The sequence below is a fragment of the Eubalaena glacialis genome, chromosome 14 (assembly GCF_028564815.1).
Source record: "Eubalaena glacialis isolate mEubGla1 chromosome 14, mEubGla1.1.hap2.+ XY, whole genome shotgun sequence".
Classification (NCBI taxonomy): Eukaryota; Metazoa; Chordata; class Mammalia; order Artiodactyla; family Balaenidae; genus Eubalaena; species Eubalaena glacialis.
In genome coordinates this window covers 11,422,820-11,442,636 of record NC_083729.1, presented here as the reverse complement: position 1 = coordinate 11,442,636, position 19,817 = coordinate 11,422,820, and the positions used below count along the sequence as shown (strand labels likewise).

The window sequence follows — 19,817 nt, the reverse complement described above, 5'->3', positions numbered from 1 at the left end:
GGTGGGGATGAGGAGGTGCTATTCTAAAATCGTGAAGTCCAAGAGAACGTGATCCCCTTCTAATTTTTAACCATAAAATAAATAATGTATGTACTAGTTAAAATCAGGGTACAGGAAGACTTGTAATTGATAAAAAACTATTGGTTGCTCTCCTTCCCCATCCTTTGATACCTGCCTTCTAAAAGTAAACACTCATTATAGATCATGATTTTCTTCTTGACTTTGCCTGCCTCCTTTAAAATATTATGCTCACGTTGCTATTTATTGATTTTACAATTTTAGATGATTATTGACTTCCTTTCATTGACGCCTACCCTTCCCCCATACCTACTTCTCTTAACCATTTTTTCAGTGTAGTCAAAGTGGTATTTCTATCATTATGATTATGTATATACTGTTTACACAGAGCTAGGTATGATTATATTTCCTTTTTATGCAACTTTTTGCTTTTCGTGGATTGAATAATTTCCTTTTTTGTCATTGTTTTTTGTTTCCATTTACCTCCCTCACTCTTCTGACGGAAGTGTAAAATTCCTTTTCAAGGTCAAAAATATCTAGTAATCTCTCCTTTCTCTTTTCACTCTGTGTCTCTCTCTCTCTCCCTCTTACTTTTGAAACATCTTTCTTAGAATTGTCTTTTCTCTTCCTTTGATATGAATTGTTCTCTACTCTGCTGTACAGCGTTCATCCTTGGACTTTTGTTTGCGTCTCTCTTGTGTTGCATATTGCATTTCTGGGCTTATTATCTTTCCCTTTCTTTACTTATTCCCTCATTTTGATGGAACATAATCTTGAATAGCTTCCTGTCAAATGTTGCTTGGAGGCATTTTTATTTTAAGACTATCACATGTCAAAAAAATATCATAATTGCATCCTTACACTTGATGGAAGGCTTGGCTGTGTATGGAATTCTAGGTTTCTGATCCTTTTCCTTGTGAGTTTCGAAGGCATCACTCTTGTCTTCTCCTTTCAGTGTTGTTGAGAAGTCCAAGGCCATTATATGGCTTTTTCCTCCCCTTTTTGGAATACTTCAGTACCTTCCCTTCATTTCTAATGTTCTGAAATATCATAAGGATGTGTTTTATTCTGAGTCTAAATTTATCATTGTTCATTTAAGTCATGTATTTCAACCTGGAAACTCATGTCCTTCAAACTGTTGGGAAATTTTCTTATATTTTTTTCCTGTTAAGTTTCCTTGATAAGTTTATTTGCATGTCCTTCTTTTTTCTCTTTTTTTGCACATTTTAAATTTATCTACTGCCCTTTTTGTTCTTTTCCCCATGTTTTGATCTTTTGTTAAGTGGTCTGGGAGATTTCTATAGTTTTATCTTCTAATCCGTATTTTGAATTTAAAATTTATTTTGGCTTTCTTATTTAAATTCCAAGAACTTTTTCTCATTCACTTTCAAACAAAATAATATCCTGCTCTTGTTTCACAGATGCATAAATTCACTTCTACACCCTGCATTAACCCTTACCCCACCGTGATCTCTGATTTTTCATATTCTGTTTGTTTGCATCTCTGTTTTTACTGTGAGAACCTTTCCTCCATGTCTAGTGATTCTTGGCCATTAATTTATATCTAAGATACTAAAAGTTGATTGGATGCCTTGTGGCAAGCTGAAGGCTTTTCATTATAGGAGTCCTTGGGAAATTGCCTTATATGTGAGCAGCTAGATTGTCAATCTTGCTTCAGTTTTGATTTTGGGGGGGTAAGGTAATCTTAGATTCTGTGTATTATGTTACAGAAATGTTGGGTGGTTTGTAGATCCTGATTATTCATCTCTTCTCATTAAGGGTCTAAGTACTGACCCCCAAGAAAGAAAGCAGTTAGCCTTGTTACTGGTAAAGCTAAATGGAGACTGTACTACTGGTTAATACTTCCCTTCCTCAGTCCAGGTTTAGGGAATCTTCATGTAGGAAAAGTTATAATCACAGCATCTATTTATTACCCAAACCTGTACAGATATGACCACAAGCTCCCTCCCATCCTTAGTGAAGAGCAGCAAGTGTGCCTCTGGGAACCGTGGGCCTTCAGTAGGCAACAAAGTGCTGGTAACATGGATTGTATTAACAGTTTTTTAGCAAACTGTCATTACTCATCATTTAAAAACCTCAGCCCAGTGGATGTCAGAGTATCAGTAGTCAAGGTGCTCTTCCCAGAGGGTGACAAGAGATGCAGAATCCTCTTCTTAACAAGCACTTCAGAAAGCAGAAGTGGTGGGGAATTTCTTCCTTAAATGGTCTAGGTGGGTAATTTGATGGTCCCTCTGCCCACTTGATGCCCCTTGGTTGTCCTTGAATCATCTAGGTAAAATCATTGACTTCCAACTGACATGTGCAATTTTTAATAATAAATATATTAGACTTAGTTCTTCAGTAAGATCAAATAAGCATAAATATCAATTAGAGCTTATCTATTAACTTTTAAATAGTAATTTGCCTACCATGAGGAGATAGTCATGATATCAATTGAATGATGATATTAAAAGAACATTTTTTATGTAGACATTATAATGAGAGGATGAGTATATTTGTTTTCAAAGAATGTGTAGGTTAAGAAATGCCTCTTTTGTGTATGCGTGGCTGAAAGCTTTTTTTGGCTTCAGATTAATGGTTTCTGATCTAACAGATTTTTTTTTGGTAAACATAAAAAATAGCATGGTACTCTTTTGTTGTTCCATTTATTTCTTAATGATTGTATTTCATAATTATAATTTTCTAAATAATTTGCAATTATAAATTAGCCTAGTATTAAAATATAGGCCTTCAAAATACTTACTCTGGTTCTCTTTGCTCCTCGTACCAACTTTGTCAATTCACGTTCTCCCAGTGATCAGTCATTTATTTTTAGTGGTTAAATGGTTGTTATTTGCCAAATGGTTAACTGTGTATTTTTTCACTATTTAGGAAATTAAATTTTTGTACATCTTACCTAGGCAGCACATTTCATCTAGCTGAAAAAAATCTTTAGTCATTATGTTTGTGAATGTCAGTTCACAAAGGAAGAGCACTGTATTCTGAAAATCAGTGACAAATGTTTATTGTAGAGTTACAAAATGATAATTTAAAAAATATTGTTTCTGAATGAGTATGTTAATTGAAGTTATCTCCGATGAATGATCTTTTTTTTTTTTTTTGAAGGACTTTAAGTGGAATATACCCTAATTTATCACTCTAGTCCAAGGCCTGAAACTTGGTTTAAAAAGATAGTATAATCTTTGTAAATTGCATGAAATAATTGCCACATAGATTTAGACCAGGACAGATTGATAGTTTTAAAAATAGTGAGTGAGACTTTTGTGTTCAATTAGGTCATTTTTAATTTTCTAAGTCCAGATAAAGATTTTTGTTTAGCTTTCTTACTAAATCCTAAGATCTTGCTGGAATTCAGTTGAATCATTGGTTGGAAGGCACCTGAGAGTGTCAGGTACAGTGGTTCTCAGTTGAGAGTCGTCCCTCCAAGGTTGGGACACAGAGTTGCAGAGGGTGGCAGAGGGCTTTTATAGCAGTTGCTTAACTTTTCTACCAAATCCCTTGCACTCGTACGTGCGTTGTGCCGTGCTAAGTCTACCCTATCAGCCGCGTTATTAGTTTATGATCTTTTTCACGGTAATGTTTCTCCTAGTCCCCCGTCTACATTTTTCCTGAGAAAGGAAAAAGGGAAAGTGCTTGTTATCTCCACTCCCGGTAGGAATTATCTGTATGATGGCTATGTACTTCTCTTTCGTTTTAAAATATTGCAGTGGAGGCAGAGTGAATGATGACATGGGAGAAGTCCCCTGAGTATATAGAATCCTAATGGAAAAGTCCTAGGGGAGTCACAGGTGGAATAGATAGGACTAGGAGAAAGCCAACGTGCAGGGCCATGGTTCCTAATCTGTTTTATTGGTTAAAAGAAGAGAAATGAATGATGGCTTTATTGTTTACCACTTCTTTAAAGAAAGACTACAACTGATTTATAATTCTTTTTTGCTTTTAGCAGAACTGAACTAAAAGTTCTTAGGAAAATAGTTGCCCATATCTCACTAATCTGTAATAGAGAATATTGTTATATTCCAGTATTTTTTATCTTAATCTCTTTTGAGTCATGAAAGATGCTGAATGAGTATAGGAGATAAGACTGACCTTTTATCTGGACAGGGTGTTACTGTCATATATTAAGTACAAGGGAAACATCACATTTTTTTTTTTTTAAACTTAAGTGAGTTTAGTATTTCAGGTAAAAAGTTACTACTAAAACCTAATTTTAATTCTTTTCTCTTAATCCTTTAGTCAGAAGACAGAGGTAACCACAGCTCTTCATGACATGGTAGACCAACTGGAACACATTCTCAGGTGAGAAAAATGACGATCTTTTGGTTCTATGCTGATTAAGGAGGTCTGTCCAAGAAATGTTACCTTAAATATGCCTAGTGGGGCTTCCCTGGTGGCCCAGTGGTTGAGAATCTGCCTGCCAATGCAGGGGACACGGGTTCGAGCCCTGGTCTGGGAGGATCCCACATGCTGCAGAGCAACTAGGCCCGTGAGCCACAACTACTGAGCCTGCGCGTCTGGAGACTGTGCTCCACAACAAGAGAGGCCGCGATAGTGAGAGGCCCGCGCACCGCGATGAAGAGTGGCCCCCGCTCGCCGCAACTAGAGAAAGCCCTCGCACAGAAACGAAGACCCAACACAGCCAAAAATAAATAAATAAATAAATAAATTTATTAAAAAAAAAATATATATGCCTAGTGATCATTTCCAGTTTGACCTAATATTTGTTTGACTCTCTTAGGAGTGAATTTTCTTAATAATGAATATAATACTAGCTTATTTTAGCAGAATGCTACAGTAATGAGAACATGGACTTTGAAGACTAGTAGAACTGTGTTCAAATCTAGGTGTTGTAACTTACTAGCTGTGTGATCTTTGAGCCTAGGGTTTTCTTAGCTATAATATCTACCTCATGAGATGTGAAATTGATACTAGATAAAGCATTTAAAGTACCTCACACATAGTCGGTAAATAAGAAATATTAGTTCCTTCAGCAGTTATTACATCCATCAGCAAACAATGTTTATTATAACCCTAACTTTCCTTTTTGGGTTATACTACATTTGATTGACTATCTGGGTTATATTATATTAGTGACTCTAGCAGTATTCTTTACTGTGAAAATGAAGCATTAAACTGTCTCTTTTGGAGACTGAAAATTTCTAATTTGCTATTCAGGAAGTTTAATATTGTTTATTAGTGTTCATTTTTATATGTATATATAATGTGCTTGTGTGTAATTTTTAAATATTTGCATTAAAAATGAAATTTTAGGACTAGTAAACTTTGTTCTTCCAATATATAATTATAGAAATTATAGGTAATAACATCACTTGATAGTGGTAATATGTGAAGTGTAAGAATTTGGGAATCTACTAATTCGATGGCCCTCTCTTCTCCCCAGCCTCCCTGAAAAATTGAGCATAGTTGAACAAAGCTTAATGGGTTAAGTCAGTATGGATTCATTCCTTACAAATCTGCATGGTTTCCTTTTTTTCCCTAATGAAATTGAAAAGAGCTTTCTCAAGAAATACAGTATAATAAACATAATGCATTTCATAGAAAATTATTTCATAATACACATCATTTATCTCACCATACGTTCCTGGGTGTAACCATGGGTTGTCTTGATAGTCAAATTATGCTCTCAGTACCTCAAGGAAACAGTAACACCCTTTAGGTTTCTGGATGATACCCAGGTCTTTCACTGTTCACCTTAATTTACTAACCTTTTAAAAGGAGAACTCTTTTTTCCAGTTCCACCTCATGGCCATTAATAGTTGATAAATGTTTTAGTGTATATAATGTCAGGTGACGTGACCCATGGAACTTATCTTTCTGAAGAGTTACTGAATTTTGTCTGACCTCTCTTTAAGCCTAGTAGTGGTTAATTCATAAATGTGAGATTTGGTGAGACAGAAAAGGTGTATATACAATGCTGATAATTATGGAATAGGATATCTCAAGAAGATCCATATGAGAACAGAAATCTTATTTGTTTGTTTATAGAATGGATTCTTGAGGGAGATTGAGCCTTATGGGGTTTCTGTGGTTTTCCAACCCTAAAATTCTTTGCTTATTGCTTTTCTAGCAGCCTTGCCTATAACAGAATACTCACTAAGGTTGTTAAGAGTTAAAGCTGGGTATTGCAATTATAGATTTGTCTTATTTTGCTGACTTGATGCTCTTAGAGCACAGGAAAATTGTAAAAAAAAGATTTTGAGATAAGGATATGCCAGGCTTTTTAAAAAATGTTAACTTATCCCAAGTATATTGTAATAAAAGTCAGTAGGGGAAATAAGATTTGATATATAATTATTAGCTTTTTTTTGCTGAGAATTAATGTAATGTGTAAAATTTGGTCATTCTTTATGCTACTTTTTTTTTAAATACTTTTAACACTTAAGTGCTACTTATGTGTTTAAGATTCTTAGAGCTTTTTTGTTTGGTAGCAAGAGTTATTTAAACATTTTTCTTTTTACTTAACAGTGTGTCAGAGATTTTGGAGAAACATGGACTTCAGAAACCAATTTCATATGTTAAAAATACTCAGTCTAGCTCAGAAGAGGCACACAAGCTGATGGTTAGATTGACCAGGCACACCGGTCGTAAGTGAGTAATAAAATTAATTGATAATTGTATGTGATTAAGAAAAAGTACTACTTTTTTTCTTTTTCTGACTACGTTAGGTTATAATTGACCAACAATAAATTGCACATATTTAAAGTATAGAATATGATAAGTTTTGATATATGTATATACCCATGAAGCCATCACCTCGTCAAAATAAGGAATGTATCCATCACCCCTAAAAGCTTTCTCTTGCTCATTTATAATCCCCTCCCTCCTTCTACTTCTCCTCATTACACCCCCATCCCCTCCCCAGGCTATCACTGATCTATTTTCTGTTTCTATATCGTGCTTTGCATTTCCTAGAATTTTATGTAACTGGAGTCATAACAGTATGCACTTTGTTTGTTTGTTTGGCTTCTTTCACTCAGCATAGTTATTTTGTGATTCATCCGTGTTGTATCATGGATCAGTAGTTTATTCCATTTTGTTTGTTGACTAGTATTCCGTTGACGGATTTACTGCACTTTGTTTATCTTTTCACTTGTTGGTGGACATTTGGTTTATTTTGAGTCTTGGCTTTTACAAATATCGCTGCTATGAATATTCATGTACAAGCCTTTGTATGGACATGCGCTTTCATTGCTTCTGGATAAATCCAGAAGAGTGGAATGGCAGGATCATATGGTAGGTGGATGGTTAACTTTTCAAAAAACTGCCGAACGGTCTTCCAAAGCATTTGTACCATTTTATTTTTTAATCGGTCTTTTAGGAGCGTTCCAGTTGCTCTACGTGCTTGTCAGTACTTGCTATGGTCAGTCTTTTAAAGTTTAGTTATTTTAATAGGTATGTTATGGTATCTAATTTTGGTTTTAATTGCTTTCTCCAGTGAGTAATAACGTTGAGCATCTTTTTATGTGATTATTTGACATCAGTGTATCTTCTTAGATCATTTTAAAAATTGGGTTTTTGTATTCTTTACTGATTTTGAGAGTTTTCTTATATATTCAGGATACAAGTCCTTTATTAGATATATGCTTTGCAAAGATTTTCTCCTATCTATGCCCTATCTTTTCAATCTCGTACCTGTGTCTTTTGAAGGGCATACTTTATAAATTTTGATGAGGTCCAGTTTATCAATTTGTTCTTTGTGCTTTTGATGTCATGTTAAGAAACTTTTGGCACAAAGATTTCCTCCTGCCATTTTTAGTAAAATTTTTAGTCTTACATTTTATAATCAGTTTCATGGCCCATTTTGAAAGTTCATTTTTGTTTATTGTTCAAGGTATAGATTATTTTTTTTTAATATCTGAATATTCCAGCATCATTTGTTGAAAAGACTGTCCTTTCTGTACTGAATTACATTTGCATCTTTGTTGAATATCAGTTTTCCATATTATGGGGGCCTATTTTGGGGTTCTTTATTTTGATCCATTGATCTGTTTGTCTATCATTCCTCTAATAACCATCCTGTATTAATTATTATAGATTTATAGTAATTCTTAAAATAATTGTAGATTTATAGGAGGTCTTAAAATTCTCTCTTTATCTCTGTCTCTTTCAACAGTTTACTATAGTTATTGATTTATGTGCCTTATGTTCCCTTCAAAATCATAAGCTTATCTAAGGCAAGTGTTACAGTCACCAAACATCTAATTTGGAACCTTACATATCATTGGCCCTCTCTCAGTAATTATTAAATGAATAATTTAGAAGGTTTTGACAATTTAAGTCTTAAACTTTCTTTACAGCTATAAACGATGGGTCAATATTTCCCATCATGTTGGCTCTAGTCAAGAACCTACTCTTCAGTAAGAAAGCCTCACTGTTGCTGCTAGATTGCCTGCTGTCTTTCCACTGAATCCCTCAAATACTTCTAAAGTCCTTGCAGTTAATTTCTACTTATGGCATTCTACTTACTGTGAATATGTAAGAGAGTACGGCCTCTTTTTTCAAGGTAGTCAACTTGAAATGAATCTTAATTATTTCATATATGCTACTATGGCTTGGCCTTCAGCACCTATCGAATTTTCTTATGCATGTTCTAAATGGTGGCAGATTTCACTGACTGTCACAAATCAGGTTTTACTATCTTGAGTGCGATACTATTTCTCGCTGGAAAATACACCTCCATTCCAAAGCTGTAACTAATACATCATGTTTGTATTCAGGTATTTCCCTGTCAATTTGCACACCTCTTGCATAGTGCCTCCAGGTTCTTCTCTTGGTTCTTATTTACTGCATGTATTCTAAAAAGACCTTTGGAAATAATGTCTTATAATTTATTTTAATTAGAACCTGTACTTAAGACTAGCCATGTGTGAGAAAACATTAATACCATCTGTCCCAGTGTTGCTGGCTTCTAGAAGAACAGCTGGGCTGCGAGAACTTGAATTCAGCTAGGCAGTGCCCAGGTCTGATTTTATGAAGCTGGTGCAAGATGGACGCTCACTTTTTCAAACATTTTGCTGCTTTTCTGCCTGCGAGCCAAATGTGAAAGAGTCCTTTAATTCTTTGAAGCCCACCCAAAGAGTCCACATACCGAAGTCTAACTAATGGAAGCACTTCAGGGATTATCCTTGAAGACTTGCAAATATATCAGTTTGTTTTGTGTATTTGTATGCTGGAAAAAAAAATGTATTCTCTTAAGCTTTATTACATATCAGATAGAAATAATTGTTCATTTTGTGTAGCAAATAGAAAATGCTATAAGCAAATGAAGCATATGGTTATTAAAAATCTTAGGTGAAAAAAATTCCTGAAGACTAGAATTTTTGCAGGAAAGATCCCAAATGCATAATTTTGCCATAGCAATACTATTAAACACAGTCTATTTGCCCTGTTTTTAATGCATAAGAAAGAAAATGATGCGTGGAAAAGGAACACCCAGTTGGTATTTGACAAACAGAAAACAAAACCAAACCTACCCTTTTCAAACAATGAGATTCATGATTATGTAGAACTTCAAGACTAGAAAATAAACATAAATGATGATTCCAAACTCACATATATTCAACAAAGATGAACTTTTGAGAGAGGTAGAGAGAATTACAGCACATTCTCCCTCCTACTAGACAATATTAGTGATTGTGTATGTGACTACAGAAAAACAAACAGATGTGTTTGTGACTTCCGGATTCATTCATTCACACTTGTTGAATACTACTTTGTACCAGAAAAATATGGGGAGTGTCTTTTCATACATTCTAGTTTAAGTTAATTATCATAATATACAAAAAAGGAAACTGGAGCTCAAAGAAATTAAGAAATTTATTCAGATCCATACAGGAAACTGAGCTTGTTTTTATACTCAGGAAAAATCTTGTTTCATTGTCTGTGTTTTTTCAAAATTGATCTCATCCCTTCCATATCATTCTTTGAGATTCTCTTTACGTGAGAAAGCTGAAATTCAGGAATATTAAATATAGTCACACAGCTAATATATGACTCTCTGTGACATTGTTAACAAAACCGTTTCCCCTGTTGCAAGAGAATCTGAACCATTGATTCTCTAACTCTGTAAGTCTGGATACTAACATGAAATGTTATTTGATCAACTAGATAGTGTAGGCCTCACTACTTCATCTCTGATTGGTAAATTGCTCCTGGAGGAACTGTGTAAATGAACTAGAAAACCTGGTAGGGGCTTGAAGCTTTGGCTTTCCCATGTGTGGTCACTGGCTTATCCTTGAGGGGACCCTGAAAACTATGCCTATGGAATTGTTACAAAAGGTATCAGTTCGGTGCTTTGTGACCACCTAGAGGGGTGGGATAGGGAGGGTGGGAGGAGGGAGACGCAAGAGGGAGGAGATATGGGGATATATGTATATGTATAGCTGATTCACTTTGCTATACAGCAGAAACTAACACACCATTGTAAAGCAGTTATACTTCAATAAAGATGTTAAAAAAAAAAAAAAAAAGGTACTGACTTTTGTGGGGAATGAAGCTTCTTCCTAAGCCAGATAGGAACTGCAGCTACCGTACAGGGCTTGTCGTACCTGGGCTGGCACCTGGGCTGTCGCCTGGTTGGGAGAGAACCCCCGCAGTGCTCTATCCCAGGCTCTGTGGACTGCCGCAAGGAGTCCCACTGAGAGGAACCACTGGGGCTGCCCCACTGGCCAGCTGTGCTTCCTGCCTCCAGACTCATGCCAGGTGTGGCCCCTGTTGCCTTCTGGGTCTGCATGTGTGGTTGAAGTTAAGAACATACCCTGCTGGCGACTGCAGAGTGATGAAGATGGAATTTGAAACTCATTCTCCTGTCTCCAAGTGCTTTTTCTGCTATATCACAGCTGTTTTATCTTACTTTACTGTGTGCTCTATTTTACCTTAGAAACTCATAGCTTGTTTACCTTTGCCATTATCAGTTTTGTGTCTAGGCAGCCTACGGCAGAGGCCGCTCTGGCAACATCTCTGGCATTGATGCGTCGCTGCCCAACTTTTCCCTCTATCTTTAATCAAAGTTTTTTTCCTGGAAATTCAAATGAGATCTATTTCTCTTGATCATCTGGGAGCTGTGTGGCATATAGAATAGTGGTACCAATTTTTTTTACTTTTGACCAATTGAAGAGAGCAATTTCATGAATTAATTTCTTTTTTACCCCCAGGCAGCCTCCTGTCAGTGAGTCTCATTGGAGAATGTTGCTGCAAGACATGTTAACGATGCAGCAGAATGTTTACACCTGTCTAGACTCTGATGCTTGCTATGAGGTAACTCTACATATGTAAACATTTCCTTTTAATTTTGTAATTTTGGTTGTTACATTTTGTTGATTGGACACAAGATGATGACCATAAGCTTCACTGTAAGTAATAGGATTGAATTATTGAATAATATTCAATAGCTGGTAATTGAGTGGTGCTTTAGAGTTTGAGCACTTTCATACATAACTTCTTATCTTCTTTGTTCATTGCAACACCATTTATTTAGTGGGTTAATTCTCAGCTGGAAAACTCCGAATTGCACTTGGCTCCCCTCTCTTCCATAGTTTTGGTGGTCACTAAAATTTGCTTCATGTGCCTGAGAAAAGTCTTTGAAATCTGTCCTCTCTTCATCTCTGCTAAATTGTTGTAATCCTCCAAACTTGTTTCCCTACTTCCATATCTCTTCCTCATTTACACGGAAGAGAGTATTCTTCTAAAACAGACCTTTTCATGACACTCCCCTTCTTAAAATGCGCTGCTTGTTCCATATCTACAGTTAGAAAGTAACCGTATTTCTTAGCCTGGCATAGAAAGCCACGGCGGATTCCAGCCACCCTGGTCCATTCTCACCTCTGACACTCCCCGCCATGTGCCCTGTGCTCCAGCGGTGCCAAATCTGTCATGAATTCCTCCACTCACGATGCTGTTTCCTGTTTCTGTGACTTTGTACACATTATTCCCTTTGCCTGGAATATATTCCTCTTTTTTAAATTTGAAAATTGCTGATAACTTTTAGCATTCAGCTCACTAATCATGCCCTCTAGGATGCCTTCCTTTGTCCTTTGGTATAACTTGTCTCTATTACAGCCTTTCTTTTGAATGCAATGACTTGTTTGTTTCTGTGTGTGTTTCTTCCCTTTGGTCATTAGCTCCTAGGTAGGCATTATCATATCATGTTCATCCTCAGCTCCCCCAGGGCATATTATAGTGTCTGGAACATAAAGGATACTTAAGGATGGTGAGTTGACTAGGAGTGTAATTTAGGAGAATTTAATCCTTATTTTGGAAGGTATGTGTATTACCACCAAATTACTCATGCTTTGTATGGAAAAATGATCCAGCTAACCCATCTTTAATGAGATACAGTTTAAAAGAGGGTTCCCATTTGAATTGCCTATCAAACAAGCCAGATCAGAATCGTGTAGAATATTTCTTGTGTTGCTCTGCTCTGACATCACGAAGCATAACACGTTGATAAAATGAGAGTTATAAAATAGGTCTCTGTTTTGTGAAATTGGTTGGTATTTTAATTTAAGGTAGTTTTAACAGAAGAGCGCTAATATAGACTGTTGAGAAATGAGTGGTTTTATATTTGAACTTCAGGTTTTTATGTGCTTGATGAGTGTAAAGTTTATATTGATGATTACACTCTCAGACCACGTACAGCTGCCAGTAACTTTACCTTTGTATATAAAGCAAAACTTGAAATTCAGTTTCAGGAGAAAATAATCTATATGCACATGGGGTCCAAAATCTTACTGTCATTAGTAACACTGCTTGAAGTAGTGTTTTTAAGTGGGAGTAGCATCATTTCCTGGTACTTTCTGATTCTGATTGAAAAATTAGCATGAAGTATATTACACTTGAACTCACTCCTGTGTAGTGTAGTCTATCATAACAACTTGACGTATTAAATTGTTTCAGTTATATTTTAACACCTTTGTATTAGCCTTTGATATTTTAATGACTTCGCGCCGTTAGTCTTTCTCCTTCGAGAAAACATTTGAAAGCATATTATAACTACCCTGAACCGATTCTAGAAGATAATACAGATTTGGCAAACTTACATTTTGAAATATTTTAGTGATGTTTAAATTATGCTATATTGTCTTACTGACCTGTGGCCACTGTATTCGGTTTTGCTGTCATTGGAAAATAATTTTAAATCTCATTGGCATAATTTTGATACGGTGCAAGATTTCTATACAGCCTGTAGAGCAGAAATCTATATGGTTCATTTCAGCAAAAACTTTAAAGTATTAGAGTGAATGAATTTTATTTTTCAGTATTGGGCATTGACTCTTTATGGCTTACCTGAATAAACCAAAGGAATAGAGAAATTGTTACATCTAAGTCATTTTGGTCACATGGAGCAAGCCATTTTCACCTGTCATATAAGCGATTAGGGTTACTCACTGATAATTCGCTTTCTGTCGCAATATGGATTTTATAGCAGATCTCTTGTAGGTATTAGTAATTTTATCCTTATCAGTCATTTTAGGAAAGGCCTGTCTAAAAATGTCTTCTCCAGAAGCCTAGAAACAAGTGAAAATAAGGGGGTCCTATGAAAATTGGGTAGCCTTCCTAATTATAAGGAAACTCTTGCTTCTCCATGAAATCTACTTTTTATCTCTTGCTTCTTTTTCTGTGTTATCCACATCCAACAGTGGCATGATAGGAAAGAACATTCTTGGGGAAGTTCTTGTGCTATTTATATATTGACACTATTAGTGTGGGTTTAAAGGGAGCTGTTTAATAGGACTTTTTTGGATTAAGTAGATAATCTCAATTATAGAATAAATTTTATGTTAATTGATGCTATTAGTTGCCTTGTAAAATACAATGACATTTGCATAACTGCCTTCCATCAGTGGCTTTTGTTTTATTTAAATAGTTTTTAAATTGCAGATTAGAAAAAAATGTTATATGGTGTATTGTAATTCTAGTGACTAGGTGTAAGTAGAACATTTGTAGCTTGGGTGTTTAGTTTATGAGACTGACTTCAGATGCTTTAAACAGTCATTAATTATGTGTATCATATTCAAAGATTTTCTTTTAAAAAATTGAAATGTTATAAATACTTGAAGCAGAGTGTGGGACAGTATGTCTAATGGATCCTGTTTTTAATAAGTATGAACTTTAGATATTTTACTCAAATATTTGTTGTAACACATTAAAATATTATGCTTACCATTGGTTTGTTCGGTTAAATTATTTCTTCTTCTTCCTAAAAGAGGGATTTTTTAATTGAGGTGACATTCACATAACGTAATACTAACCATTTTAAAGTGTGCTTCATTGTCATTTAGTACATTCATAAATATTGTGCAACCTCTACCTGTAGGATGGATGTATTTTTTAAAATTTATTTCACTTGGATATCAGAGCCTCCATTGTGTCAAGATCTGAGCCCTCCCTCTTTAAGCACTAATTCCAGTTTCTTCTTTTTCCCAGATATTTACAGAGAGCCTTCTGTGTTCCAGTCGCCTTGAAAATATCCACCTGGCTGGGCAGATGATGCACTGCAGTGCTTGTTCAATAAATCCACCAACTAGTGTAACCCATAAAGGAAAAACCCAGTACAGGGTCAGTTATGAAAAAAGTATTGACTTGGTTTTGGCTGCCAGCAGAGAGTACTTCAATTCTTCTACCAGCCTCACTGACAGCTGCATGGATCTGGCCAGGTAGAGGAACTCTGTATTCTCCGTAAGGGGGAGGAGGGAAGTCAGAATATACAAACTTTATTGTTGGTTTTATTCTCTACCTCACAAAATATGTTATCACAAGTACAGATTGACTCTACTATATGGGACACCGTTATTTATTGCTTGAATATAGCATGAAAACTTAATTGCATCGTAAGTATTTATCAACTTTCTTGTGACCCTTTTTCTCTAGCACACTTTCCCACAGTCATTCTAGATGATTATCTATAAGGTTATACTTTTCTTCTATTGGAAGAGATTCAAGTGGTAGCCAGCAAATTCAAGTTCTGGAAAATTTCAACACATTAGGTCGTGTCTATATCCTTTACATGGCTTCTGCTCTGATGAGATGATAAAGCTCAAAAGTCCCTTCCAGGTGGAAATTTCTGGACTCTGAATTCTGTTCCTCTCTTAGCCTGTTGTACAGGAAAGTTTGTGTTCCTCTTTTTACTATTGATTCTTAGGAGCTTTTTTTGCATATGGGACACGTGCCCTTTGCCTCTCTTAATGGTTAAACTGTGTTGCCAAGTTTTTATAATATACAATTTATCTTTCAAATGGCTATTGTGAATTTTTAAAAAATTCGGTTGTTATTCTTTTTTCTGTCTTTTGTGTCATCCTTTGAAAGACCTTTAATTCCCAAGACCATTAAAATAGTTTTTCGTATTGTTTTTTTACTACTTTGGTGGTTTTATTTTTGCATGGAAATTTTAGGCCCATTTGGAATTTATTTTGATGTAAAGATTGTGGTAGTTGTTTAGAGTTACCTTTCCCCTCAAATAACTGGTAGTTGTTTCAACTCTAGCAAAACTTAAAGGTAACTTTTTTCCCCCAGTGATATCTTATCACAGAAAGAATCATGTTTTCTCAAGCCATGTTATTGAACTTGACAAAGTTGTTTAAAATAGTTAGTAAATTTTTTCCTTCTCTCCCAAGGGATAGTATTTCTATTTCAGATGATGAAAATATAAGATAGAACAACTGGGAGTTGTGTTTGACCTAAATCTTTTTGACAGATGCTTCTAGAGATCATTTTTGAAACTACACAGTACTTGCAGTATTTGCCTTTCATCCATCCCCTTTTCTCCTACAAGGACACACCTTAATTTAAAAAAGATGTCATATGTGTATAATGTGGCACCAAACTGATTGAGACCTGTGAGCCCAGATGTATTTAATTGTTTACAGTTTTATTGAAATAGAAAATAGCTCATCCATTCTTATTGATTAAATTACTATTTATTTACTAGTTTTTTTTTTAATTGAGGAAGCAGTACATCCGCAAAATAAAATATTTAAAAATACACAAAGGATACATATGGAAGATGTCTTCCTCCTCATTCGAGTTCCTCTAACTTTATCCCTCAGTTATATTTTTAATCAGTTTCCTGTGTATCCTTCCGGAATACCTTATTAAAAGTTACCCCCTTCTTTCTTAAATCACAAATAAGTGTATACTACTTGTACCTATCTTTCTGTGTCTTGTTTTATTCACTTAACGATCTATATTGTGGTTTTTCCATGTGAATACATATAGGTTTGTTTCATTCCTTTTTGATGGTTGTAGACTATTCCATTGTTTGACTTTTATACAATTTATTTAATTAGTTCCTGATTTAGTGTATTTTATTTTAAAAAGACTGTGGTAGTGAACATCTATAATTATGTCTGGGCATGTGAGAGCCTATCTCTAGTATAAATTCCTAGAACTGGGATTCCCGGGTTCAAAGTGCAGTTAGAATTTTAGTAGATGCCACAAATAGGTTGTATACTGTTTATCCTTGAACCAGTAGTAAGTATGTGTTAGTGTTCATCTGATTTAAATCCCCAAATTTTGCAAGAGCAAGCTAGGCCTATATCTGTCGCTTGGTCATGTAGGTAGATCCTGGGGCCTAGATATTTTCATGTGATGGTCCATGATTTTAGCATTGTTAGCTCTTCATGGCCTGATCTCTACCTGTCTTTCTAGTCTCATGCCCCACTGTTCCTCTCCATGCACCTTTCAGAAAATAGGTTTATTGTTAACTACAGTATTTATTAAGTATACTTTCTCTGAATTTAAAAAAATTTGCTTAAAATACTCCATAGGTATCACAAATTCGTAGATTATCAAATCACTTTCATCTGTATTTATCTCAGTACTACATCACCAACTGATTGTTTCTGATCAGAAAAATGTCTCTTGTGCAGTTTCTTAGGTTATTCCTTTTCCTTTGAGAGACAAAATTGTGACCGAATCAAGACATTTCTGTTTTCCTTAAAAGAATAACTGGAAATTAACTGTATTCCTTCTGTTTTTTTTAAAATCCTTTTTACATGATCATTATCTTTTGAGTCAACAGTAAACAGAGCACTAAACCCAGAGCTAATGTATCTTGCTTTATACTGTGATACCTTACATACTATCAGCATAACCCTGTGCAAATTGCTTCACCTCTGAGCTTCAATTCTGGCTTCCTTAAAAAGCAGATGGTGATATTTGCCTGTCTCACAGGCTTGCTGTGAGGATTAAATAAGATATCAGAAAGCCTGTAGCAGAATACCTGGAAGGAAGTTGGTTTTTGATAAATGCGTTGGATCTCTATGTTGTTGATCATAGAAAGGCAACTTAGCTGAACATATGTTACTTTTCCTTCTTAAAAATGAATTTCTCCTAGGTGCTGCTTACAGCTGATAACAGATAGACCCGCTGTCATTCAAGAGGAGCTAGATCTTATCCAAGCCCTGGGGTGCCTCGAAGAATTTGGGGTAAAGATTCTGCCTTTGCAAGGTGAGTTTTCTATTTAGTGTTGCACTGTTATTAACTTATTTTGCATTAGTTCACTAGTGTTCCTTTTTAGGTTTTTAACTAAAGAGTACTTTTGGTCATTTAGTCCATTAGCCATAGATTCTGCCCTCTGTCCCATTTTTCAATAACAGTACAGCAGTGAGGCTATTGGATAAAAACAAAAATAGAAATTGGGGAATATGGATGAGTATTTAATGTACTTGAAATCTTAGTAATATACCATGCTTAGGGCAACAAGCAAAAAACCAAACTTGAGCGTTCCAGTAAAAGGAAGTTTAGAGAAAATGATGATCCATTGCCATGTGTAGTTTCAGTTTTCCACCTTAATTTTATTGAGCTAGAAAGAGTGGTAACAGTAAGGAAATCAGCTTATTAGAGTTATAAACCTAGAGTTTCTCTAAGAAGAATATGAGAATTCATCAAACAAGGCCATTGAAGCATCTGTGAAAACCCGGGCTTTTAGGTACATAGAATGATGATAATATCTATAAGTGTTGTTTTGAAAATCAGGTTAGAAATATGTAGAAAGTACCTTTCTCATAGTTACTGAATCTGAAATGTTGAAGTAGTGATACACATTTTCTTAAAAATATATATACTAGGAGAAAAACACATAAAACAGCAGATGTTGAGGTAAAAAACCCAATTTTTTGATTGAGAAAAGTTATGAAAAAGTTTGAAGTATATTGTATCAGTTAGTTTTTGTTAGACTGTCCTATAGTAAAAAAAAAAAAAAAAACTCAAAAATCTCATTGTGATATGATAAGTTTAAACCTGGCATTGTAGCAGCAGAGGGAAAAGATCAGGAATCCCGTGATGATGACTCTTAAGCATTTGCTTAGAAGTGGCATATGTCACTTCCACTCACATTTCATTGCCTATAGAAGTCACATGGCCAACCTGAAAGTTAGTGAGGTGGGTATTTGTGACATGAAAACAATGCAGTCTGCGGAAGCTATACTCAGATTAGATATTAGCCGTCCTGATTGTGAAGTAACTGAAGTCTACATCTACCTTATATTTTAGAGTAAAGGCCACCCCAGGATTACTGTACTAGCAGTTGCATGAATAGCTATCTTGAAATAGCCCAATACACACTAAAGTATTTATGGGTAAAGGGACATGATATTTGCAAATGGTTCAGGAAAAATAGATGTGTGTAGATACATATGTTTATGTGTATATATGCATGTGTTTGGGGGGAGGGTGGAAGGGCATGCATGATTGCAAGTGTGAATGGAGCAAATGATTAACAATTGGTTGATCTTGGAAAAAACTGTAGAGGAGTTCTTTGTACCATTCTTGCAAGCTTTCTGTGAGTATGACATTTAATCATAATAAAAACTTACTCCCCACCCCCGCCAAAAAAAGCCTATTCCAAAGAAAAACTACTACCTTTCTCCTTTATATCCACAATCCCTGGGCCCCCTCCCACCTACCTAGAAGAAGTTTTGGGGGAAAATAGGATGTATGTTGTATAGCCATGGATTTAGGAATGGATAAAAGAATGAAGGTGTGAAAAATATTTAAGGAGCTGGATTGAATTCCGGTCCCATCACTTTCAGTGACCTTAGCCAAAGTACTTAATCTTTCTGCACCTCAGTTTCTTCCCCTGTGGATAATAGTACCTGCCTTGTTAGGTTCTGCCTTGTAGGATTAACACACATAAAGCACCTACAACAGTGCCTAGGGCATAGGTCATATTCATTTCATGTCAACTACTATCATGATAATTGTTATCGTTGTATTTACTGGGTCCCAGCTTCCCAGGTAGTGCCATGTTTCTTAAAAGTTAACACCTCTATCCTGAATAGATACCATTTCTTCCTAGCATATATATAATACTCTTTAACTCAAGTTTTTTTTTTTTCCCCCTTTAAGTGTGCTTAATTACCTCATAGTGTGAATTAGTGTGATCAGACATGTTTTATTTTCCTAACGTCTAGCTTAAGTGAGAGGATTGGGACTGTTTTTAGAGAAAGGTTAATAAATTGGATCAGTGAGCGCTTTGAGGACTCCTGCCCTCCAAACTGGTATGATGTGTTGGAGGTAGAAGATGGATATTTGGAACACGGACTGGATTTTAGGGGGTTGAGGTAAGGTGGCGAGACTGGTGTACCAGGAAGTATGCGAAGTTTTCAAAGACAGATACCGCCTTCTTTAAAATTTTCCCTAAGTCCTGACCTGGCACTTGAAAAGGTGACACTTTTTCTTAGCTTCAGAATGCCAGTTCATTTGCTGTGTTTCAGAAGTTTGGTGATAAAGAAAAGATCCATGTTCTACATTATTTATTC

General features: G+C 35.5%; 1 protein-coding gene across 4 annotated transcripts in view; it reads left to right on the top strand.

The window, feature by feature from the left end:
- The window catches only part of NBAS (NBAS subunit of NRZ tethering complex), a 344,585-nt gene that overhangs the window by 160,789 nt on the left and 163,979 nt on the right, over positions 1-19,817 (top strand). For all 4 annotated transcript variants that reach the window (XM_061168818.1, XM_061168819.1, XM_061168817.1 and 1 more), the window contains 5 exons: positions 4,276-4,338; positions 6,526-6,648; positions 11,214-11,316; positions 14,485-14,714; positions 17,393-17,505. In XM_061168818.1, coding sequence (XP_061024801.1) covers positions 4,276-4,338; positions 6,526-6,648; positions 11,214-11,316; positions 14,485-14,714; positions 17,393-17,505 — 632 coding nt within the window. The remainder of the gene's footprint in view (positions 1-4,275; positions 4,339-6,525; positions 6,649-11,213; positions 11,317-14,484; positions 14,715-17,392; positions 17,506-19,817) is intronic.